The sequence below is a fragment of the Salmo salar genome, chromosome 11 (genome assembly GCF_965601325.2).
Source record: "Salmo salar chromosome 11, fSalSal1, whole genome shotgun sequence".
Taxonomy (NCBI): Eukaryota; Metazoa; Chordata; class Actinopteri; order Salmoniformes; family Salmonidae; genus Salmo; species Salmo salar.
This window is the reverse complement of record NC_138301.1, coordinates 27,244,884-27,271,817: the sequence shown is the minus strand read 5'-3', so window position 1 is coordinate 27,271,817 and position 26,934 is coordinate 27,244,884. Positions and strand designations below refer to the sequence as shown.

Sequence of the window (26,934 nt, the reverse complement as noted above, 5' to 3'; positions counted from 1 at the left end):
CAGGGGAATCTGAGGGTCTCTGGGAACCGCGCGCACTTATTCCGTAGCAGGAGCGGGCGCAGCACATAAATTGGTAGAGAAAGGCAGTGTGAGTATGCTTTTAGCAGTTGTCAGGTCTGAAATTGGATTTCTTGAATATAGTTACAGTTTCGGAGCAAATGAGAACGGGGGGAGAATTTCACAGCGCGGAGGGCTCTATCGTCTAGTCTAAGCGTTTGATACGAGTACAGTTAGATTCAGTAGATTTTACTGCTTTCCATTCTTTGTTTGCGTATGGAATTTACGAAGACCAACCAACATTGTTTTACGGGTGTAAATTGCAGTTTAGTCCGGAGAGGCAATTTTCTGTGTTTAGCAAGAGCAAACTGAGCGCGGGCACTTTCTTTCACGATACATTATATTATCAATTGCCTAGAATAACATTCAAACCAGCGTTCATGTTACAAAGGTTTCCGTTACTAACGCAGATACAAGCCAAGCGTTCGTGAATTTTCAGCTTGCTGAACACATAAGGACGATTCGGTCGCTGTTTCAAAGCTCATTTCTGAGAGAAGCCTTGTGCATACCGACTGGTGAAGCCTGCTAGAGCCGAGAACGGATCGTCTGGAGCCGGACTCCTCGTTCCTCAGGACGATGGTGTTGGACAAGGAAGAGAGTGAGTAACACCCCCGACGATGGGTATTTCAGCTGGATGTCACATTGGAACAGTGTTTGTTTTTGTACTAGGTAGATAACCTAGCCTACCTCAGGATATAAATTAACCCACATTCCCCGTCTACGAAAGACACGTCTAGTAGACTTATTTGGATACCCCGGTGATAATTATTAGCGTTTTTTTTTGTCGTGAAGAACCTTGCTATTTTACTTCAATATCCATTATAAGTTCTCAGCACTCACATACATACGCCTATTTTATTTCTCAAAGACGACATGTCTTCTGCAATTTGGAGCTTTATGTGACGACTGTTCACATGATGGGCATTGCAACCTTAGCAACACAACGCGGCTGTAAAACATGGTACCACTTTCTCTCTGCCTAAAGTGCTCCTCGCATCCTCTGAAGTTACAGAAGCAGCTCTTTGACATCAGCACAGGATGGGAGATGCAATTCGAGTGCTTTTAACTTTATTGCAAATTATGGATAGCACCATGCAATGGGGATGGCAGTTTCCTTTCCTAATGCAATACCTGTCTATTTTGGAATAGGCTATGTAGGTTAATGAACAAGTAATCCCATACATTTTTACTTAAGAGCAAACCTGTCTCTTGGCGTTCTATTTTGTGTGTAAGTTGATATTTAGTAGCATATTTCATTAAAAATAGATCAAGCTAACCAAAAACCTCAAACTTGGAAGAAACTGTTGTGAAACTGGATCCCTTAACTTCTGTTATCAGTTTGTGTAGAAGTGCTATCCAAAGTAGTTTTTTCTATCACTTGTGTAGCTGATCTATGGTGAGGTCTGTATTCTTAATAGGTAGGCTACTTAATATCTTCTCTCTCAGCCTTCTAGGACCTAAAATAGGCTATTGTCAGAGCTCAGAGAATACTGTCATCACACATTTTGTTTTAGCCAGAGCCCCCCCCCCCCCCCCCCCCCAAAAAAGTAATGGCTTGCAATTGTGACCCATTATTTATGTTTGAAAATGGATATTTCATATCTCTTAGACGAGCATCCTTTCACTTACGCATCTAAAAACCAATAAAGGGATTGCAGTAGAAACATAAATTGGTCTGTCTAGCTGAATCCATGTTGTGCTAATGTACCCAGATTAACTCAACTATAAATTGTCTCCTTTAGATGTCTGTCTTACTAAAAGTTCCCAATATGATTCAGATGCTTTTAACAACTATTGGCTAAGCAATATGGTAAATGTACAAGGTGATGCAAATGGCATTAGTGGGAAAGGATGCACAGGAGCATGTAATGCAGTCAATACTACATTAACTACTGATGCCCAATTACAGAACCAGGGAGAGTGGCTTTTAGGAGCATTAGGACTTGCAGAAAAGCTGAGATCACCTGCTGCTCATTGCCTAAAAGCTTCACCCTTTGCTTGCTGGGGCCGACAAACTGCACTGGCATTTTGGCAGGGATGGGGAGAGAGAGAGCTGCTTGGATCTGTGCTTTCCAATAGCTAGAGCAGGCTGTTAGTGATCCATTGGCTCTGAGACATTGCCTGCATTTTACAGTGTCCATACTAAGCATAAAGCCATTTAGCATTCTGCATATATTAGCCTACAGTAATGTGATAAGACCACCATGCAGCTTTAAGATTGTGTTTTCTGCCTTGAATCACATACATTGGAAACTTATTCTCATGAGGCCATTTTTTCTTAGGGAAAAAAGGAGATGTTGAGTCTGTGACAGCCTGCGTTTTATTGAAACACTTTGGCTTTAACAGTGCTAAACTTGTGAATATGTGTGAAGTCTCTAGGAGGTCTGATGCCTCACAACGATCTAGGGAAATAACCAGACAGCTCTCTCTCTTCTAGAGAAAAGCTAATCTTGTTTCCCACTTTTCAAATCTCTTTTGAGAAAGTAGGATACAAATCAATTCCCTCTCCACCTATTTTTAAACACTCACACATTTTACATTCATGTTTTGACCTACTACAAGGCTCAACTTCACATTGACTTCCAGCTCCAGTGTAATAACTGGTTACTTGGAGTTGTAATGGAATTGATTGGATTAAAGGTCTTTATCATTTCCCCATGTAGGAGCTGTGTGTGTGTGTTGGCATTACATGTGAAAACAGTGATGGACTGGAACCACCTGCTTGTATCACTAACATGTAGTGCTATACCAAGTGGGTCATGAATATCAACTAGGCTTTCTGTCCACCTCAGACATTCTGTTCCTAGCTAACTATACCACCCCCCCATAAAACTGTATTGACAGATTAACCCAGTCTGAAAATATAGTACTTCTGTTATTCTGAAGATGTGTAGTGTGGAAGCACCACATCCTGAAATTACTTAATATGAATGTCTCTAGAAATGAATGGCACCACCTTCCCCAAATATTCAAGGTGAACATTTTATTTTTGCCCTCTAATATAAAGTTTCCAATTGACTTCTAATTCGAGTGGAAAAAAGCAATTCAGCCATTTTCTTTCCTTCAAGGTATTAGGAACTATCAGCTGCAGCAGAAATAATTGGGTCCTCATTGTAGACATGTCTTTGGCTGATCATTCGCACCACTGGGCTTTCTAAGAACCTGGGCTGAAGAGAACCTCCAATCCTAAAACCTGATGATAAATTCTTGGTTACTTTTGCACTTTAATTTATGACCCTGCGAGCAGCCTGTCCAATGAAATGTGTACATTCATAAAGCAAGGTTTTTCAAATGAATACAGAGACGTGATCTGTCGGCTACTGTAATAAAACTTGGGCTTCAGGCTCCGATTTTTATTTTGAAATAATAAGAATTGCTTCATTCTTTACCGGAGTTACCATGGTAATTCTGTCTTGTAGCTATGTTATATTGATTTAGAAAGTGGACAGTTATTTTCTGTTATTCCCTTTCTGCGGTTTGATTTCTAATTTCCAGTTGGAGATTACTTTCATACATTTCTTAAGTCGTTTCACTTTTTCTCCTCAGGAATGTAATTTTCTCTCTTGTATTTGCTATTTTTTCAGCTTATTGGCTTGTTCTTACTCTAAATTAAACTTGCCAATTTCAAATATTGAAATTGCATCGGTATCCTTTGCCCTGGGCTCTAAACAATGTTACAAGTTTATTTCAACATTTCATATTGTGTGGTCACATCTAGTTATTAAGATGGTTTATCATGCCACCTGCTTCCTTATTGGAACACATCTCTTCTCTTTCACTTGAATACCTTCCCAGTCCAGTGGGGATACCACTGACGTATCAGTGGACAACTGTCTGGGAAACCTTGCTTGGTCAAATATGTCTTGCCATTCTACTATTGTAAACCTGAATGATTTGTTATTATCACTAATGAAGATATGTTTTGCAATGGCTCATACAGACAAACAGGCCATGTACAGTTTACAAAGGCACATAATATCATTCATACAACAGTTATAACTCAATTACAATGTATGAACTCCAATGTGACGTCGGCATGGAAAACATACCACACCTCTCACTCACTACTTGTGCCCTCTACACTCTATGCATACACTCCTATACTGCCATAACTGTTCTCTCTATCTGTTCAATATGCAACACGACACTTCAACAAAAATATTAACTTCCAACATACTGAATTTGATGTCAGTAAATTTATTTTCACCATTTTAAGCAGTGAGTGCTTGATTCTGTGTGATCTACTATGATCTTGCATACACACAGTTCTCACCAGACCCAATGATGTCTCCCACCCCAAACCAGATCCCTATCAGACTTGTGTTTCACATCAGTGACCGCAGAAGATGCATGTCCTTTCCCATAATATCAGTGGAGTGCAAAGGGCTGAATGGGGACTGAGACACGTGTAAGCAAGATCCTAGTGCACCCACCTTCCTCTGGTGCAAATGGCTGCTCTCATCAGAGAGGCACACTAACTCAATGATGCACTCCTGAGCTCTTCGAGCATCCTTTTATCATATCCAGAGGCCACATGCTCTCACGTTATATTACAACTTCTCACAACTAAGATCCATTTTCCATATGCATCATGGAAGAAAGCGTGACAATGTCTATGTTTCCGTTGTCGTTAGAAATTCTTCTCAACCTGCACTTCACAACAGCCACCTCTGTTTTATTCACAATAGTGCGTGGTGGAGGGGGGTGCAAAACGATGTCAGTAAACACGTAATTCTCTAAAGCTCCAAGGATGCTTACTCCATCACTCCAACGTTACACAGAAAACCTTTTTAGATGAATGATTATTTTAGACCAACTTTTATGACATCTCAAAACGACCTTATTTCTCACCTTGAGTGTTGAGATGAATGCAGACATGCTCAGCATTCAGACATAGCCCTTCTTGTAATTTAATAGGATCTCGATGTCATAAACCCCCAAAGTTCCAGAATGGGGTGAAAATGGCAGCCATATTGATCTGGGAGAAATCCCAACCAGGAAAGAATGCCAGTAGACGCATAATCCAGATTTGACTTATGCAGGAAAATTAAAGTAAGGTGTGATGTATCAGAAGTTGTATAATGGAATTATTGTCGACCTAAAATATTGTCATATAATTACTATGTTTATTGGTTTTATAACACATTTCTGTATAAATAACCTCTAAAATACAGTGTACACAACATTATGAACACATTCCTAATATTGCATTGCATGTCCTTTTGCCCTCAGAACAGCCTCAACTTGTCAGGGCATGGACTCTACAAGGTGTGAAAGCATTCCACTGGGATGCTGGCCTATGACTCAATGCTTCCCACAGTTGTGTCAAGTTGGCTGGATATCCTCTGGGTGGTGGACATTCTTGATACACACAGGAAACTGTTGCGTGTGAAAAACCCAGCAGCGTTGCAGTTCTTGACACACTCAAACCGCTGCGCCTGGCACCTTCCAAAGGCACTTAAATATTGTCTTGCCCAGTCACCCTCTGAATGGCACACATACACAATCCATGTCTCAATTGTCTTAAAAATCCTTCTTTAATCTGTCTCCTCCCCTTCATCTACACTGATTGAAGTGGATTTAACAAGTGACATCAATAAGGGATCATATCTTTCACCTGGATTCACCTTGTCAGTCTGTCATCGAAGAGCAGGTGTTCCTAATGTTTTGTACACTCAAGTGTAAATGTAAACAGACCATAAATGTCTCTATTTTAGTTTTCTTGGATAGCTGTGTTTGTCGCTTTGCTCCATCTTGGTCAGGTTGCAGTTGTAAATGAGAACTTGTTCTCAACTGGCCTACCTGGTTAAATAAAGGTGAAAAAAAAAATCATACGGTTAATGTCCATTCTAGTATTGTAAATCCTAATTCTAAGACCGAGGTAATGCAGACACGCTCAGTGTTCAGACAGAGGTAATGCCCCAGTCATACATGCTTACTGACCTTTTATTCATACACAAGCAGTGTTATTCTGCTTCACATTGTGGTATTTGGAAATCTCTGTCTCAAGTAGCCCTGCAGCAGGAGCCTAATAGTACATACTGTGCATGCTCTGCTGAGAGAGGCTATACAGTTCCATATTGATGATTTTACAGTTGGTGGTTTTTAATTGACTTTCTCTGGTCTTTAAAGTATATACTATTCTCCTGACTCGTGTGGTTATAGCAGGAATCACTTCTCACTGCAAGGCTGAGATGCCTCGTCTGAGGTGGACTTCTCTTGCACAGATACAAATGGGCATTGAGACGCATGCATGCATACGTCATTACGAAAACACACATCTCTCTTCCATGCTAAAGCAAGTTGTTACACTCTTCTCCATGACATTACAGCTCTTCTCACATGTATTTATTGACCTATTTGCCTCATCTCCCTTCCCATCCTCTCTCTGGTTGCACTTGGTCATTCTGCAGTGTTCATTTCAGGAACTATTTAACTTTGAAAAGACAGCGCTGCTATGATCTTGTTTTTTGGGTTGTGTGTGTGTGTGTGGTGACTCAATTATGGCTCAGGTACTGCTTCTCAGTTGAGGATGTGAGTTCAATTTGGCATTCTGATGAGGGAGGTGCTTTAATGTTTTGGGACATTTTAGCTTCTGAAAACGGTAACCCTTCAGACGTGCTCCTTTAAAGGTGTTGCTGTACTGATACCATTTTTATAATGAAAGATGTGCAGCACTTTTGGCTGCCTCACATTTTAGGTAAATTCTGAAGGATAAGGAGGCATGCAGTGAGTAGAGGACAGGCTAAAGAACAACCACTTCCAACAGAAGTACTTAAGATCTTAAAGGCAGATATCCTTTTATTTTCTGTTCAGGCAACTAAAGTTTTTTTCACTTTCAAGTACTCTCAAATAAAGGCTGTGATACTAATCGTTTTAAATGTAAAGCCTATAAGTGACTATTGTTGGCCAAAACAATATGTCACATAAATGTATTCAGGTCAAGCACTTCAGAGAAATAAACTCTACAGTACACCAGTCTACATAGAAATGGAGGGCAATGCTACTTAAAACACAACAGAGACAAATAGCAAACAGCATAGTGCTTGCTGAGAACCAACAATCTCCGATTGGTTGACCTTCAATAAATCAAATGTTGAATAACTAATTAAAGGCTGTGATTGCAGGTTTATTTTCCCCTCCTGAAAGCGGGGAGATTGGGCAGCGGGTATTGAAGTTGAGGATTTAATCATTGCTGACAATGAGTTTGCCTACACAACCACAGTTTGATCCATTAGACGCGAGTGGCAGCTGAGATCCATGCACATTTACTATTGTGGTCGGCTTTAATTGAAATTGGTAACTGAGTGTGGAACATAATAACCCCCTACGTCTATTCACGTACACACACATACGCACAGACATAACGGATGCACACAAGCATGCTCGCGCACACACCCATCCTCTCTTGCAGGCAAGGTTTTTCTGTCCCGTAACACCAACATGTGACAGATTCCCCTGGACTAGACAACCCAATAATGGAGTAGCCATTTAATTTAACTCAAGAGTTGTGCTAGGTTTTTAAAAATGGCATTGAAGAATAAAGACCAGAATGGCAGGCGTAATGCATCTAAGACGTCTACTGTGATGCAACATTGGCTATTACAAAGACATCTGGAGAAGCTAATATCAATAACTCCTACAGCATTCCTAGCCTGCAAACACACCACCGCAGTAGGTCAAGGGCCCTGCCTAATGCAAACCCTATCATCAGTGTGTGGACTGTCAATGGCGACCACCCTGGCTTGGTTCCCCTTACAATCCCGGGGCCTTTGAGGGCCTAGACTCCTGCCGTACATCTAACCTGGCGCATTATTGACCCCATAAGGAGACAGAGCCATGGTGAAGGAGAGAGTGCTGCTTAAATGACGTTGGAGGCCGTTCCCCCAAACAACTGCCCCCTGTGGCGTATTCTCATTATTCAACATTAAACGCCCCACATGGCTCACCACAGTGTGGGGTTATTTTTTCCCTCCGTTTTCGACTCACCGCGGACCCTGAATGGCACACCTGTCTCCTGGCATATCCTTTGAAATAATAAGTGTGCTGTAATTGCAGGGGAGTGGGGATTTCATACATCACTTCCTGACCTTGGGAGTGACACAAACTTTAGAGGCTACATTTATGCCTCCTGAATGCATTTTTAATGTGGGCTAAAATGTGTTTGGGCATTATTCCGTGCCGGATGGCGGAAAGCATCTGTGACAGTGCTAATGGTTACATTTTGCCAGGAATCATGAAGTGGCAGATACGATTGTCCCCTTTATCAAACTCTGAAAAGATCTGGTTGGAGAATAGATGGATTTATCGCCTTATTCAAATGCTAATGCAATCGGTGAAAAAATGAATTGAATTCACACATATGAAGATGCATTCATTATCCGGGTTATTGACAGCTTCGCTGGCAGTCACCCTAATGGAACTGTGGTGAAGTAGATGGCTCAGAGCTAGCCTGAAAGAGGCTCAGTTAACAGACATTGAGTTAGCAGATTCAGAGAACTAGCCAAACAGAGGGTGAGTTAGCATGCTAAAAGAGGTTGATTTAGCAGCAGGCTAATAGCGGAAAGGGGATACCTAGTCAGTTGCACAACTGAATGCATTCAAACAAAATGTGTCTTCCGCATTTAACCTAACCCCTCTGAATCAGAGAGGTTTGGGCAGGCTGCCTTAATCAACATCCATGTCATCAGCGCCCGGGGATCAGTTGTTGGGGGTTAACTGCCTTGCTCAAGGGTAGAACGATAGATTCTTCCACCTTGCCGGCTTGGGGATTCAAACCAGCGACCTTTCGGTTACTGGTCCAACACTCTTAACCACTAGACTACCTGCCACCTTTCAGAGGTTGCCTATCAAGGTAGCTTCTAGAGGTTGAGTTAGCAGCAGGCTCAGAGAGCTAGCCTAACTGAGCGCTAAAAACAAACTGACACTGCAGGCCCTCAACAGAACCGGCCTAACAGTTGATTGGCTGGATACAAGGTCAGACACCTCCCCCTCCTCACTCTCCAAGCCTCAGATTGTTCCCCTGATCTTTCTTCTTCAGATGTTCTTGGAGCTAACCCTGCACAACGAGGGTTAGGAGCGATGGGCGTTTCTCTATTTTATTCTCTCTTTTGAGTGAGGGCTGTCGACAGCTCACCTTCCAAAGCTGTAATCTCACCATGCTTGCGAACAACCAAGTGTTGGAACAAGTTGGCTTCTGTAATAACTTGGAAACCCTGCCGGTTTCTCATCTCAAAATAAGCAGTAATGAATATAATTAGAAAGCTGTTGCATATCTCTGATACATTTCTTTTAATTAACCCCATGTGAATACATTTAAAATAATAGGGAGTGAAAGTGTGGGAAAAAACACCCTAATGAAGTTCTGTTAATTGGGATTGTTTCTGCAGCCAAACCACCGTGAGTTAGGGCCACCAGGAGCTAACAAATCGTGCTGTAAGTATCCCTGCCTCCACAGAAAATGGCCCATGCTGACTTCAAGTGTAAGAAATGCATCTCTGACGTGATGGAAATGACCGGCGGCCTGGAGAAAAGGCAGCCCTGTTCCAGGCCACTCTACTGAGACTCCCCACACCGCGCTTGAAGCCGGGCCAGTGTTATTGCAGCCCTAATGCGGTCGCCTCATTTGGAGCGGACCAGGAGTAATTATGGTGGGGAAAGTGGCTGCCGACCACGGGGGTCAGGACACTTGTAACGTGAAAAGAGCAATTATTTCAGGAGACAAAACTCTCCCTTATCCCGGGCAGGGCCAGGGTCAATGCAAGGGACGGCTAGGCTCAGTTTCACCGGGGCTTATTAGCCACTGCAAAGTTTGCCAGTGTGCATCTCGTTAATGAACAGTCCCCTCCTCATCGGCACCAGGCCCTGCTCTACCCCACTTACCGGGGCTGTTAATTATGTCATAATCAGAGCATGCAAGCACTTCTCACAGACCCAAGCATTCATAACACAACCGTCTGGAAATGTGGCTGTACTGTAGTATACTGTAAGAGATCACACCCAGACAGAACCCACAGGACTAGTCTCAAACATGCTGAATATAACACCATGTGTCATTGACTGCATGGGCCTGTGAACGACTACTGCGTGTGTTTTTTCTGTCTTGGCGCGATATGCTCCAACTGCGGAGGGAAATATGAATCCTACAAAGTCTTGATTATGCTTATCATTTTGAATGCACTCATTTGTCTCCTTTCAGCTGGCCTATATTCCAGCTGATATTATGACCAGATGTCTTGTGTTTTGTCTTGGCAATAGAGGAGAATTGGTGTCTACAGGCTCAATTACAGTAATGATGTGAGCTGATTGAAAGGGGCTGATTCATGCAGACAACGGCAGGACATCTGCCTGAGATCCCCATTAACCTCCATGGCGGCTGCCTCGACCCTGTCTGGGACAACATTCTATTCTGGATTGCCATGGCCACAGCGTTTACAGTGAGAGAGGGAACACAAAAGCCTGGGTTTACAGCTTCAGCCTCTTCCAAGCCACTGCAATATTCACCGGAAATTCTACTTGAGCAACGCCACCACTGGTTAAGGAGCTCAAATGGTCAGGCTACACCAACAGGACTGAACATTGCTTTTTACCAACCCAGAATCTAGGATTTCATTTTGCCCACTCAACATAGAAGAAAGAAATGCCTAGTAATAAACACTAGATTATAATGACTGAATTGAAATGCTGTCCAAGAGAGCATGGTTCATTTTCCCATACAGAGTTGATCTGTTAGATGGTTTCTAAAGCCTATCATATCCTTATTGAGCAATGCTTAAACGGGAATCAGTGTATAGATTCATAGTGCCTGATTTAATGTGTCTGTCTGATGTCTTCTGCAGGAGTCAGTGAGTCACAGGGGAGATGATGAACACCGTTGTTTCACTTGAATGCAGTTGTTAGTAATGTAGCATGTCATTTCTCGGGGCATCTCTCAGCGTCTGTCATTGCGGTTACCAGTCTCTTATTTACTGCAGTGAGCTGAGAGCAGTAATTATACGGGCCCCAGAGATGAGGTCCACTCAGCCCAGCCTCCCCAGAGGCAAGCTGCTGCCTGAGTGATGCAATTCAACCCCCTTCCCTCCGCAGGAACCTAGGGAGCCTGCGTCACATCAAGGTGTCACTCCACCTAATTGATGAAATGTATTTAATTCCAGAGAGTGATCCCACCCACCAGGTAGTGATGTACTGTACACATTTCTATTCAGACGTGCTTATTTAACAGATTAGCATGCAACCAGATGTATGATAGGAGAAGGATAAAAGGGGATCGGAGGGCAAATCATCCCCTCTCTCTCTCTCCATCACTCCTTGTCTAATCTGAGGATGTGCCATGCAGATGTGATAATTGCATTTCAATGCTTTAAAACGTTTCCTTGAGTGCACCGAACAGCTTATTTTCCTTTTAAAACCTTAAATACATCAAAAGGGTTACCACATAGATTTTATTTTTAGATAGCGTAAAAAACTGATCTTGAAATGGGCTTACATAGAAATCGGATGCTATCTCTATAATGGAAAGTACATGGTCTGACCGTTTCAATGAAGAGGAAAAAAACATAACTCTACATATTCTTAAGCGATAAGGTCTTTAAAAAAGAAGCGGGTGGAAAAAGACTGAGATGACAGCCCTTAAACCAAAGTATTAATGGCAAATTCATTTCTTTCTCTGGGAAAATATTTGGCAAGGTGAGAGCTCCCTCTTTAAAAGACAAATGCATTCCCTGTTGGAATATGAGTCATGGTCTAGCAAGGTGTTTTTTGGGACATCAAACGACACGGGAAGGTCAGTGGCACTTGTATCTGTTAAATGGATTGGATTAAGTGGAGGCTGCCTCTTCGGCTCCCGCCGTTTCCTTTTATAATGTAACTTTTTGTTCTCTGAGAGGCGGCAGGTTGGGAAGGTGCTGTTCCACTCAGGGATTTCACATGGTACTAAGTGTGGTGACGGGTGCAAAAAACGATTCTCCTGGTATTAAGGAAATTGACATGACATTTGTTTTATACATTTATTCTGTCACTACTCTTTGTTCAGGAAGTGCTACATGCAGTGTAACTACTACTGGAGATTTCTGAGGCTGTTTTCCACAGGCTGTTTTGGTAGATGACATCAAGCATGTGTTTCTTCCCTGAGACAGCAGGATCTGTGCAGTAAGCATCCTGGCTTCCTCATGTATCCCAGACTTTTCCTCTGTTCAGGCATCACTCTCAGGCCCATAGAGGGAGCACTGTGTACATGGTGGTGGGGAGGAGTGTCCGACTCACTGCAGTTTCAAGTCTGGGTTAGGGAATAGAACATTGCCACATTGATGTTTAGGATGTCTCAACATAGGGAGCGCTCCAAAGAGGCCGGAACAGGGGACATGCTCTACAGTCATTCCATAGAAGGGGTTAAACCCCCTCCTTTGCAGAGTTGATGTAAAACACACACATGTTATGTAACAGGGTGGGTAGATGGTAAGTGGGGGGCGGTGGTCTAAACCAATTATGAGTGGTTCTCTGGAGGTGGGGAACGACCTTTGTGTATAATTAGTTCTCTTATTTAAAGCAAAGATTTTGAGTAGAATAACTAATTAGCTGTCATAAAAGGCAAATGAAAGATTTTTGTGTGATCCCTGAGGGAATTGAGGAAACCCGATTTTTGTTTTGCTATGCGCATGCACAAACCACACACAGCACACACACACACACACAGCACTCTTCTCATTAAGACTGTTTTTAGTTCTGTGGAAGGCTGACAGGCGAACACTGTTGGCATACATGCAGAGAGCTCCTCTAACAAGCCATGAGATGCAGGTAGAACAGACCACCCTTAGCTAGTGTGGCTTCAATTTGAAGCTTTTTAGCTTCATTTACACTCAACATTGGTATTTATAGCAGGCTTTGTGATCCTAATGCGCTAGCTTCAAGGGGCCCGTTTTGGGGAGGGAGGAGGTGAGGAAGCTGGTGAGGGAGCTGGAGGGTAGGCAGAACACTAATTGATGGTTCCCATCACCAGCGCTGGACCAATTAGCCTCCCCTTTCCACTTGTGATAAAGAAATGGGACGAAGGCTGAATGCCACCAGAGATCTTATTCACATACAAACCAAAGCCATCAATTTAACTAACAAGCTCACCCTCTCCCTTTCCCTTATTTTAAAAGGGGAGATGCTAATTATATTACATTCACAGTATTACTGATGGTCAGAAATTGCTGAACAAATCTGGATCCAATAAGGGGTGTGTGTGACAGAGACAGGAACATGTGCTTCGGTATTCAGACGAACAAAGTACTTTGACAAAGTGCTGAGGTTTTTGTGCGGGGGAAAAAACGACATGCTCAGAGGAGAATCAGGGGCATTGGGTGATACACTGCCTAGCTACCAGCAGAGGCTCTGTTTATCATGGAAATAACTACTGTGGTTCCTGTGAAACTACAGGGTGGCTGCCCAACACCACTGACATCCAAACACAACTACAGAGGACATCAACACACACTAGAGCACTACTCTCCTGTAACGGCCATCTCTCTGACAAATATACTGTAGGCCAATAGCAACCACCTTTACTAGAACACAACACCTCAACAACAGATCACACCTCTGAGGATAAAGACAAAACATCTAGAAAATGTACTGAAGTTATATAAAAGCTATGAAATTCAAAGAAAGCCTCACAGCATACCATGTCTTTAAACCATCGGGCATTTGCCGTTTTATTGGCACCCACATACAAAGCGATGGCCGTCCTCCCTCCCTGTGACGCAGGCTGCGTCCGGTTTTTGAGAGAAATGTGTTTTGAAAGCAGAGAGGCGAGCGGTGGCCGTCGTGTGTTCTATTAGACAGATCAATAGCTCAGTGTGTGAGAGTGTCTTAAGAGCTGTTGTCCTGTGCTTTCAGCTGTGGCAGACCTGTTAGTGCTACGGAGGGGTGCCGCCTGCCACTGCCTCTGTACCAGCAGTGGCCTGAGGGGGGCTTTTAGTCCAAACACAAATGTCAGCCACACATAGACTATTAGTGTTTAGTGCAGTTATTAAATGGACTTTATTTGTCCTTTAGGAGGCTAAAAGGCACACTTAAAGGGGACCTGCGTGACAGCGGGGCAATTTGCGGGTTTAGTTACTCAGGCTCGCTCGTTGCTGACACATGAGTACAGATAAGTGTAAAAGAAGGAAAGGCTGTAATGCAGCGAGCGTGGTGTGTGTCTGTGTGAGTGCGTGCTGAGAGGCACTTAGGCCATAACATATCTCACTGGGGTCTGCGAGCAGCGTTCATGTGGTCAGAGGCGTTTTAAAAGGTTAATGTTAATCTATACCAAACAAAGCCCATGAGAAGCTTTTACAGCTGTGGACAGTTCAGAGCAATGAGCGCTGATGAAATGGTAGGTGACTAACATAATCTACAGCATGCTGTAAATACCACGGTAAGCAATGTGACTCTGTTACGAGTACAGCTTCAAAAAACACTAGGCCTGCCTGCGTAGTATGTCCCTGTTGCATTGTATGTGGTTTACCTGGTGTAATATAACATCTGTTTCCATGGGAGCAGCAAGTGGAGTGAATGTAGTCCAATGTGACCTGTGTGCCTATCTGAACGGAAGAGTGTTAATGCATATGAAGCAGAGAGGCAGTGCACTTTCTCGTGAGGCTCTTCTGCCTCCAGACGCTGCAGCAGCAGCCTTATCAAAAAGAGAACATGAAAAGTCACTGGTGTTCCTGGGCAGTGAATCACGCCGCGGCGTTTGTCTCCTTATCGCTACAGGTGTGCCGATGCTCTCCGTCCAGCCCAAAGGGAAACAGAAGGGGTGCGCTGGCTGCAATCGCAAGATTAAAGACCGCTACCTGCTCAAGGCCCTGGACAAATACTGGCACGAGGACTGTCTGAAATGTGCCTGCTGCGACTGTCGCCTGGGGGAGGTGGGCTCCACCCTCTACACGAAAGCCAACCTCATCCTCTGTCGCAGGGACTACCTGAGGTAAGAGAAGCCACAGTCAGTCGCCCCTCATAGAACAGAAAGGCCGCACCCCACCTAGGGCTGTGTCATTAAAAAGTGCTCTCTCTCTCACTTCCGCTAGTGGAGCGCCACCATGAATGTCTATGAACCTGCCTCTCACTAGAACTCTCTAATTTGGGTCCATTTGTATGTGAACCCTTTTATTTTTTTATTTTTTATTTTTATTTTTTCTCCAAGCTTTTAGTAGACATTTCCTCCCAGGCTGTTTTAGTAGATCAAGCGCCTGTTTGTTCCTCATTATAGGATATCGATGCTGACTAGATGTGTGTCAATTAAGCCTGAATCCCATTATGCTCATGTGCTGACTCTCCCCAGGCTCTGATCTGAAGCCTTGGGAAGGCAGAGCAGAAAGTTTCCAGTTCCATGTTTGTTTGTTTGTTTGTTTGTTTGAGCTAAATTTTTCTTTTCTGTTTCAATCTTTTTGTTGCTTGTTTACATGAACACAGCACTCTCCCCTCGCGGTACAGACCTGGTTTCAGTAACAGTAGAGATGGGTTATGTTGTGTTCTGGGAAGACTCCAGGCAGGCTAGCTTCAACCTCAGTGTCTGTGGCTCAATGCTTTCCCCCTGTACCCTGCCATCTGCTTGCTAAATTAAACATGATCATTTTCTGGGCGTTAAGTCACATTCTCTGGGGCTTTCGAATGAGATCCTACCATTTATCCCTGAGACCATCCCCTGGGGGCCAGCCTAGAGACCTTGCTGCCCCTGGCCTCTCCCTGTCTCTCCCCTCCCTCCCTCTCCCACCCTGCCCTACCAGCAGGTCCCAACCGAGAGGGGCTTAGGAGCTGGGCGTTGAGAGGAGCCATTACCATCCATCAGCTCCCACCAAGAGTTAATGCTGTTAAGATGCAGTGAGAGGTTCACTAAGACTGCTGCTGCCCCCGGAAGGGGCAGATGGTGCAGATGAGGTCATAATAAACGGAGCAAATGACAAGAGAAGGCAAAAATTATTAAGCCAAGAGTGGCACTTTTGACATGGTTAAATATGATCCCTTAAAAGGGCCGGCTTCTCCATCTGATTGATTTCTCCTCCCATTATGAAGGCCTTATCGTGGACATAAGCTCCCTGATGAAAATGTGTTCCTATGGCGCAGGTCAGAAGCGGCTAACTGGCCTGACAGGCAGCTCTGCAGAAAGCAAACTCAAAGCAAGACCAGGGCAGAGAAGTGAGAGAGGGAAGAAAATGAGGGGCAGAGGGGGCTAGAATGAGAGGGGGGAAGCAAGGGAGAAAGATGGGCGTTCTGTGTTTCTGCCTGGACCCTGATGGTCTAATGAAATCCAGCCCACTCGTCTGCTCTTCAGCCTGAGACGAATACATGCCACTTAATGGCTGGAGATGTTTGAGATTAATTCTATTATGGAACAAATTAAAAACGTCCCCTTTCTCAGCAGCGAGGGAAGGGACAGTTTTAGAGCTCATAGTTTTTAAAGTAGGTGACACAGGCTCCATACGGCCTTGTAATCCCCTCACAGAGCCCCCGTCCTGCACGGAGCGAGGAACTCTTCCCCTCACCTTCATTAATGAAGTGGAATCCTCCTGTATGGAGCTGCAGTTCATTAGGGACATGCAGCCAGGGTGGATCAAACACTATTTATTTCCCTGGGTTTGGAGCCCTGCCATGCGCACATTAATTATGATAGGAGCTCCGTCTGTGTTCGTCCTTCAGGAGCTCAGGAGCACCGGTAACATCTTGTGCACACCCCCCAGCCCCCCGCTCTCCCCTGCCTGGCCTGCCAGCAGCGTCTTCTAAAACCTCAGATCAGAAGTTTCTGAATCCACTTGACATTCTATTCCCTCCGTTGTAAAAGGCTGGGTTGGTTTAATAGCAGTTTTACCACACTTTCATTATCACGGAGAACAATAGATTAATTAGGTGTTTAATTTTTGTCTGGGACTCAGGATCTGGCGACCTCGCCAAAGAAGGTTGACAAGCCAGTCATGCTTTTGATCGGCCAAACCCCAAGCCTGACATCGTTTTATCTTCTAACTGACGAATATTTTAGGGGGAACAGACTGTTTCAGTCATCTACTTGTCAAAGTAGAGCGCTTTTAATTGAAATGTTAAAAGCACTTTTTTTCAAGCTAATGGACATTGTAAGTTATGCGGTACCAACCGCACTGCAATGGAAGTAGATATTAATAAGATGTTTTGATGACAGTTTCTGTGGATGTATTCATGTATGTCAAACTTCTCTGCCACCCACCAGAGAGAGAGAGACTTAGAGGAAAAAATATATAAACTCAGTAAAAAAAGAAATGTCCTCTCACTGTCAACGGCATTTATTTTCAGCAAACTTAACATGTGTAAATATTTGTATGAACATAAGATTCAACAACTGAGACATAAACTGAACAAGTTCCACAGACATGTGACTAACAGAAATGGAATAATGACGTTTCTTTTTTTCTTTTTATATGTGTATATATATATATATACTGCTCAAAAAAATAAAGGGAACACTTAAACAACACAATGTAACTCCAAGTCAATCACACTTCTGTGAAATCAAACTGTCCACTTAGGAAGCAACACTGATTGACAATAAATTTCACATGCTGTTGTGCAAATGGAATAGACAACAGGTGGAAATTATAGGCAATTAGCAAGACACCCCCAATAAAGGAGTGGTTCTGCAGGTGGTGACCACAGACCACTTCTCAGTTCCTATGCTTCCTGGCTGATGTTTTGGTCACTTTTGAATGCTGGCGGTGCTTTCACTCTAGTGGTAGCATGAGACGGAGTCTACAACCCACACAAGTGGCTCAGGTAGTGCAGCTCATCCAGGATGGCACATCAATGCGAGCTGTGGCAAGAAGGTTTGCTGTGTCTGTCAGCGTAGTGTCCAGAGCATGGAGGCGCTACCAGGAGACAGGCCAGTACATCAGGAGACGTGGAGGAGGCCGTAGGAGGGCAACAACCCAGCAGCAGGACCGCTACCTCCGCCTTTGTGCAAGGAGGAGCACTGCCAGAGCCCTGCAAAATGACCTCCAGCAGGCCACAAATGTGCATGTGTCTGCTCAAACGGTCAGAAACAGACTCCATGAGGGTGGTATGAGGGCCCGACGTCCACAGGTGGGGGTTGTGCTTACAGCCCAACACCGTGCAGGACGTTTGGCATTTGCCAGAGAACACCAAGATTTTCATCACAGATGAAAGCAGGTTCACACTGAGCACATGTGACAGACGTGACAGAGTCTGAAGACGCCGTGGAGAACGTTCTGCTGCCTGCAACATCCTCCAACATGACCGGTTTGGCAGTGGGTCAGTCATGGTGTGGGGTGGCATTTCTTTGGGGGGGCCGCACAGCCCTCCATGTGCTCGCCAGAGGTAGCCTGACTGCCATTAGGTACCCAGATGAGATCCTCAGACCCCTTGTGAGACCATATGCTGGTGCGGTTGGCCCTGGGTTCCTCCTAATGCAAGACAATGCTAGACCTCATGTGGCTGGAGTGTGTCAGCAGTTCCTGCAAGAGGAAGGCATTGATGCTATGGACTGGCCCGCCCGTTCCCCAGACCTGAATCCAATTGAGCACATCTGGGACATCATGTCTCGCTCCATCCACCAACGCCACGTTGCACCACAGACTGTCCAGGAGTTGGCGGATGCTTTAGTCCAGGTCTGGGAGGAGATCCCTCAGGAGACCATCCGCCACCTCTTCAGGAGCATGCCCAGGCGTTGTAGGGAGGTCATACAGGCACGTGGAGGCCACACACACTACTGAGCCTCATTTTGACTTGTTTTAAGGACATTACATCAAAGTTGGATCAGGCTGTAGTGTGGTTTTCCACTTTAATTTTGAGTGTGACTCCAAATCCAGACCTCCATGGGTTGATAAATTGGATTTCCATGGATTATTTTTGTGTGATTTTGTTGTCAGCACATTCAACTATGTAAAGAAAAAATATATTTAATAAGATTATTTCATTCATTCAGATCTAGGATGTGTTATTTTAGTGTTCACTTTATTTTTTTGAGCAGAGTATGTATATGTATGTGTGTGTGTGTGTGTGTGTGTGTGTGTGTGTGTGTGTGTGTGTGTGTGTGTGTGTATGTATGTATGTGTGTGTATATATATATATATATCACACACAGTTGAAGTCGAAGTTCATATACACCTTAGCCAAATGCATTTAAACAAACATTTTCACAATTCCTGACATTTAATCCTAGTAGAAATTCCCTGTTTTGGGTCAGTTAGGATCCCCACTTTATTTTAATGTGAAATGTCAGAATAATAGTAGAGTGATTTATTTCAGCTTTTATTTCATTACATTTTAGTCATTTAGCAGACACTCTTATCCAGAGCAACTTACAGTAGCGAATGCATACATTTCATACATTTTTTTCTATGTACTGGTCCCCAGTTGGGAATCGAACCCACAACCCTGGCGTTGCAAACACCATGCTCTACCAACTGAGCCACACGGGACCTTTCATCACATTCCCTGTGGGTCAGACGTTTACATGCACTCAATTAGTATTTGGTAGCGTTGCCTTTAAATTGTTTAACTTGGGTCAAACGTTTCAGGTAGCCTTCCACAAGCTTCCCACAATAAGTTGGGTGAATTTTGTCCCATTCCTCCTGACAGAGCTGGTGTAACTGAGTCAGGTTTGTAGGCCTCCTTGCTCACGCACACTTTTTCAGTTCTGCCCACATATTTTCTAAAGGTTTGAGGTCAGGGCTTTGTGATGGCCACTCCAATACCTTGACTTTGTTGTCCTTAAGCCATTTTGCCACAACTTTGGAAGTATGCTTGGGGTCGTTGTCCATTTGGAAGACCCATTTGCGACCAAGCTTTAACTTCCTGACTGATGTCTTGAGATGTTGCTTCAATATATCCACATAATTTACCTGCCTCATGATGCCATCTATTTTGTGAAGTGCACCAGTCCCTCCTGCAGCAAAGCACCCCACAACATGCTGCCACCCCTGTGCTTCACAGTTGGGATGGTGTTCTTCGGCTTGCAAGTGTCTCCCTTTTTCCTCCAAACATAAGGATGGTCATTACGGCCAAACAGTTCTATTTTTGTTTCATCAGACCAGAGGACATTTCTTCAAAAAGTACGATCTTTTTCCCCATGTGCAGTTGCAAACTGTGGTCTGGCTTTTTTATGGCGGTTTTGGAGCAGTGGCTTCTTCCTTGCTGAGCGGCCTTTCAGGTTATGTCGATATAAGACTCGTTTTACTGTGGATATAGATACTTTTGTACCTGTTTCCTCCAGCATCTTCACAAGGTCCTTTACTGTTGTTCTGGTATTTGCACTTTTCACACCAGAGTACTTTCATCTCTAGGTGACAGAACGTGTCTCTTTCCTGAGCGGTATGACGGCTGCGTGGTCCCATGGTGATAATACTCGCATACTATTGTTTGTACAGATGAACGTGATGCCTTCAGACATTTGGAAATTGCTCCCAAGGATGAACCAGACTTGTGGAGGTCCCCAAAAAATTTCTGAGGTCTTGGCTGATTTCTTTTGATTTTCCCATGATATCAAGCAAAGAGGCACTGAGTTTGAAGGTAGGCCTTGAAATACATCCACAGGTACACCTCCAATTGACTCAAATGATGTCAATTAGCCTATCAGAAGCTTCTAAAGCCATGACATCATTTTCTGGAATTTTCCAAGCTGTTTAAAGGCACAGTCAACTTAGTGTATGTAAACTTCTGACCCGCTGGAATTGTGATACAGTGAAATAATCTGTCTGTAAACAATTGTTGGAAAAATGATTTGTCATGCACAAAGTGTCTTAACTGACTTGCCAAAACTATAGTTTGTTAACAACAAATTTGTGGAGAGGTTTAAAAACGAGTTTTAATGACTCCAACCTAAGTGTATTTAAACTTCTGACTTCATATCTCTCTCTTCTCTCTCTCTCTCTCTCTCTCTCTCTCTCTCTCTCTCTCTCTCTCTCTCTCTCTCTCTCTCTCTCTCTCTCTCTCTCTCTCTCTCTCTCTCTCTCTCTCTCTCTCTCTCTCTCTCTCTCTCTTATTATATATATATAATAAAAGTTATTTCCTCAAATAAAGTTGTCAAATTTTCTGGCAACATTAATCTATATAGGAAGATTTACACCTTCAAAGATACAACTGTTGAGGAAGGTCAAAACATGCCTTACGTGCATTAATACAGTAGCTCTCCTTTCTATGAAATCGGACAAACTGTAAATGGAGCGGGTGAATCTCAGAGCTTAGAACAGAGTAGAAGACTTGAAGAGCTCAAGTCCAATCTCAATGAAACAGAAGACATGCAGATGATGCCGGCATGCAGGGGGAGAGTTTGAAGTTAGCGAAGCAGCAAGTTCAAACAGCTAAAGAAAGCACACCTGTCTCCAGATCCATGCAAAATCACACAATAACTGAAGGAGTGGAACAATGGAGGAGAAGCTCTTTAACTTTAATGGCAGTTCATTTTGTTTCAACCAGTGAACATCAGTGGAAGAAAATGACTTCCATTATAAACTATTTGTTTTGTTATTTTCTCTCTTAACGCTGCAGTGTTTTCTCAATCTTGGCAGTGAACAGTTCAAATCTGCCTTTTTGTTAATATGCATTTATTTTTTATGGCATTCTGTTGAAGATCATTTAAAATTTCAGTTAACTTTTCAATTATTTGACAATCATACTCTATGCTATTGTATGGATTGAATAGATATGCCGTGACAGGTCATTTCACACTAAGACAGAGAATATGAAATTGGAAAGTCACTGGAAAGTCCCACTAAACGGCCTCCCCATGGTATTGGCTGGTTTCACTTTATCTTACAAATGGGATGGATTTTGAAGCTATATAATGTGGGTGACCTTTCAAATGAGTATTTGTAACTCTCTAATCCACTTAAATGAACCACTATTTTAAGCTGGGCCCTTTCTGTGCTTCAAACCCTGCCTAAAAAATGACGACTTCTTAACAAACTAGGATTGGCTGTAGTGAGGGGCAATGTAGTCTACCCTCAAATTTTCCACAGCATTCATACTGCACTTCAATGGACAAACTGGAAAAATTGTATTCATGTTGAAATAATTTGTATACCAGTTGTGAGGATATTGACTTTTCTTAATCCTAACAGACAAGAAAATGGAACTGCATTGTTGGAATTCAGCAGAAAATATTCTATGATTTGTAATCATTCTTAAAAGAACTCAAATCTCTACTGTATGGTGAATCGCCATTAAGGTGTTGCGATCCTCATTCTCACCCAGCTCTCCCTAGTGCTATGCATGCTGGTCTCTGTAGTCCCTATTCCACATGAGCCCTCCCACTAAATGGTCAGCACAGCGTCTCAATCTATTACTTAAAGTGCGCTGCAGTCCCTATATCAACCACAGAGCCCAGGGCCCACGCCGCCATAACACTGAAACATAACCTAAATGATGGCTTTACATCACTGACATGTCCCCTGGGAGGCATACAATACTGCATCTAATAAAGCATCCATATTCACAGGGCCAGTCAAGTAGCAGGTCAGCACACACACAGAAGGACAGACTAGGTCTGAGTCAGACCACAGAGATGATAACAGCCTGGTTTAGTTTGAGCTAGAACTGATGCAGATGCTGATAATAACAGAATCAATACAGAAGACTGAGTCCTTTTCATCTTTTTTTTTTTTAAAGAAGAAAGAAATCACTAATATAACATAAATAAATCTAAAAGCCTGACAACAATAATTTTACCAAGTGGGTTTGAGCAGCAGCACCTCGTCTGGGTGGCATGGAAAGCTCAGCGTTCCAGAGGTCTATAGCAACACTCTTTACTGGAACAGTAACCAGTTCTAACAATGACTTTGTTCAACACCTCGTAGCTATTAGAACCAAACAGCTCTGTCTCGCTCTCTTTCCCCTAGTCTAAGGCACCAGCAGCAGTCCTCTCCTCTGGGGCAGTGTGCTCTAATTAGACCCTGGGTCTGCTGGAGGGATATATGTTTTCTGTGACAAGGGAAGAGCAACCGACAGAGACTAATATGGAGAGGGTATACCAACTTTTGACTATTCTCTCCGTCTGAGTCTCTGAGCCCACAACTTTGGGAAAGTGTTTACCATACTGTCAGAGTGGCAATCTGCTGTCGCCTGCCTGATCCCCTTTCACAAAGCTGTGGCACTGTCCCCTTTTCCTGCCTGCAGAATGTACAACGCTATCTGATTCAAAATCTTCAAATTAAACATAAGGGCAGGCGCTTGGAAAATGTGACTAGGGGCTGCAGGCTCCGGAGTGGAGTTGCCTTTGCTTTGCTTTGAGGAGAAAGATCTACACCAGTGCCTCTTGCTCTGCTTGTGACCTTCATCGTTTGCCTCCTATCTAATAAGCTTAAACAAACAGCAGTGAAATGTGAGTTGTGCGTCTGTTCAGTGTACTGCCGAACATCTAGTTACCTCTCCAAGGTCTCCCCGCCATTCTCCCAGGCAGTCTCTGAATGAAACAGAGGGGGATCAAGGCAGTATCCTTGTAACATGAATCTTTTGAATGTTTGACTACATTATAGAATTTAGCCTCTTGTGTAAAATCCAGCTGGCTTTGGTTGGAGCAAGTCTCATTAGGTACTTTGGTTTTAAAATAAGAGCACTTTCAACAGTTCAATTGGTTGCCTCAGACCTGTTTCCATTGCTTTCGCTATGTGCTAGGAGAAAGGCTTTGAAGAAGGGGATTAGAACCATGTGATCATTTTAATTAGATCATTAGCAAAGAATTAACATCTAGGTTTGTAGCCCTCATTAACAAAAAATATCAAGTGTGTGCCAAGATAGATTTGTGTATTACATGAGATGTTTTCGAATTTGTCTGTTTTTCACCGTTCTTTCAGGGTTTTTTTTTTTTCTTGGCTTTTACTTTTTGTTCGCTCCTCTGTTGCATGAAGGCTAAGGAAGGTACGTTAATCTTTGTCTGTATTCTCTCTCTCTTCCAGGCTCTTTGGTACAACAGGGAACTGCGCTGCCTGCAGTAAACTGATCCCAGCCTTTGAAATGGTGATGAGAGCCAGAGATAATGTTTACCATTTGGACTGTTTTGCCTGTCAGCTTTGTAACCAGAGGTAAGGAGAGCGAGAGCTCACAACTGTGTCGTGAGACTGCCTTTTTCAAATATGTAATGCTGTTCTAAAATGGCCATTAGCTCAAACTAGTTAGCCATTTAACAAAAAACCTGCCTCTTGAGGTGCAACAGATCTGTTTTGGGGTCAGTAAAACTTAACTAACTTTTTTTGTCTGTCTTCCCATTTTGAAAGCACACACGTGCTGCATTTCATTAGCAACACTCTGTTAATTATTTTCTATGTTAACCCTGCCATTAGTTTGTCCTTGTTTTGTGACTAGAAACAACTGGGATTATAAACTCGAGGGGAACAAAATTTGCTCACGTATCAAAAGTGGTACAGCTGCCAGACCAATGCCAAGGCTGATCACACTCACAACACTCTCAATGCTTTAGTTGAAAGGTTCACTTTAAGCCACAGCAATAGACCTCCAAGAGGCCACTCTACAGGAACATGCCTCACTAGTTTGGGTACCACACTAAAGGGTAGTGGAATTAAACAGACCAAATTATGTTTTTTTCTATATATATTTTATAAATACTGTATGCTATTCAGTCCAGGAATGACCTCTCCTCACTTCTGAGCTCTACACTATTACATCCATACATACTCTCCTCACAATAAAATGCAACAATCCCATAACAGTGCCGCACAGAGAACACTCTGCTAAACATGGGGCATTGTGACCCTCTCCATCCATACAGCACAAGCACATTAACCTTCCACAGGGATGAGTCAGTAACCATGGTGAGCACCTGGCTGGGGTATGGGAATGCTGGCTGCAGCCAGTCATAGGGCCAGGCTTTACTGGCTCACTGATGCCATTGCCCCTCTGCCAGCCCTCAGCCTGCCCAACACATTACTGTAGCCCAGCCTGATAAGAGCAGCCGTACTGATGGAAGGGCTGCTTATCTTCACTCATTCTGTCTAGGGAGCTGTGTGTCGTACAGTAAATAAGCACCACCATTTAAAGGATGCCCCTGAACAAGTCAGTTTGTTCTTAACTGTTACCCGGTAGGCCGTCATTGTAAATAAGAGTTTGTTCTTAACTGGCTTGCCTAGTTAAATAAAGGTTAAATATAAATCAAAGGCCTACTTGGGTATGCGTTTTTTTTCTTCAATTGACTTGAAATCTAGAGACAAAAATTCATACAAGTTGGCACCAAAACTGGTGTATGGAAAGCTCGCCCTGTGGCAGGGTTTCCTTGGAAACCGGTGTGGTGCTTTTCTTGTTTGCCAAGCCTGCTTTCATTGGACGCCAGTCCTCTTGTCCGCATGCTTTGAAATTATAATTTTTGAAATTTTTATCTACTTGTATTTGAAGCCACACCTTCAGTGACAATCAGAGGGGCCTTTGAATCACACACAAGGAACAATGGCATTTGCAAACAAGCGACGTCGCCAAACGGGTACAATCAAAGCCCAGAGAGCAGCAATGGCCAACGCCTTTAACGGATGATCTCAATCAACCACATTCTTCTCCTAGAGCAATGCTGTCAACACATAACTCTGTCATATCGTCCCCTACTAATCTCCTTTGTCTCCCCACGTTGTCCTCTTTTTTTAAAATTATTTTTATTAATGCTTTGCCTTTGTGTTTTCCTGGCTGGCAGGTTTTGTGTGGGGGACAAGTTTTTCCTTAAGAACAACATGATTCTGTGTCAGATGGACTATGAGGAGGGCCAGCTGAACGGCAGCTTTGAGACACAGGTTCAATAGCCGGGCCCAGTGGCAGCGACCAGGACCCTCGGCCCGCCGTACTTACACATGATGCCATGGATGTTCTGCTGCACTTGGGAAGAGGAGCGTCTGTCTGCTTGCCTGCAATACTTTTTAAATAGCCCTTTATCAGTCCATAAGGACTCTATTGTAAATGTACTACTTTTTGCCCCTCCCCTTCCCACCCCAACACTGAGCAGTTACAAGTTTTGATGTACAGTTGTGCCTGCTTAGCTGAGCACTGTATTGCTTGTATGTTTTTGTGACGTTTGTTTTGGGTTTGTTTATTCTTTTCCCCTTTCGGGAACGTTTCCTTGGAGGGTATGTACAGTCTGTTTTCTCTGTATATATAAACTGGAACATTTATTTTATGAAATGTAATGCAATTTTATTACTAGTGTGAATTAAAGATTCTTAAATGTTCATAGTGAGTTTTTTTTTGTTCGTATACCAAAACCAAAGTTGTTTGAGGAGGCTGGCCCATGTGTTGATATCATTATCATCTCAAACCACAGAGCTGTAAAATAGCCTTGTGAGGGAAAACATTTTTTTTTTTTAAGTGATGGAGAAAAAATGAAGTTTTATTACATTTTGCAAAGAGTGCTGATGGAATTAGAAATGCTGTTTCAAATGAACTAAATAAGATTTTATTTGGAATAAAATAATGACTTCTCCAGACTGTGTTGTTGTACTGAGTGTGCAGGTGTCATGAAATAAGCAGTGTTTGGATGAGAACACAGAGAGGGAGAGCGAGAGAGAGTCTGCACCCACTGAATCATGCCTCGCTAATTGCCATCTGATTATGAGTGTGAATTGGCTGGGAAATGAAATGCACCAGCAAATTACAAATTAGATAAATGCTCATTGCATTTGAGTTTATTCTAACTAGATGTGGAGCTGCAATAACCAATTTAGGTTGGTGGCACTGTCACTTTATCTGAGGGGAGAAGGCAAGGAGCAAAACGCAAGACTGTTATATCATTCTTTTATTATGAAATAGAATTGTGTATATACAATGTAGTATTCTGGAATGATATAGTTTTATTAGTTAATACTGTATTAGCAAAAAAGATCACTTGAAACTGTCTATCAGATAGAAAGTAACCAAAAATGTGAGACATTGTATAGGATGCAA

At 43.2% G+C, this 26,934-nt stretch overlaps 1 protein-coding gene across 1 annotated transcript; it reads left to right on the top strand.

Annotated features, from left to right (window-relative positions):
- Positions 1-297: 297 nt before the first annotated feature.
- rbtn1 (Rhombotin-1) lies at positions 298-26,222 on the top strand. Its single transcript, NM_001146398.1, is given in 4 exon segments — positions 298-655; positions 14,794-15,007; positions 23,955-24,080; positions 25,694-26,222. Coding segments are annotated over 4 exon segments (468 nt in total). The 5' UTR covers positions 298-633; the 3' UTR covers positions 25,800-26,222.
- The last annotated feature ends 712 nt before the right edge of the window (positions 26,223-26,934 follow it).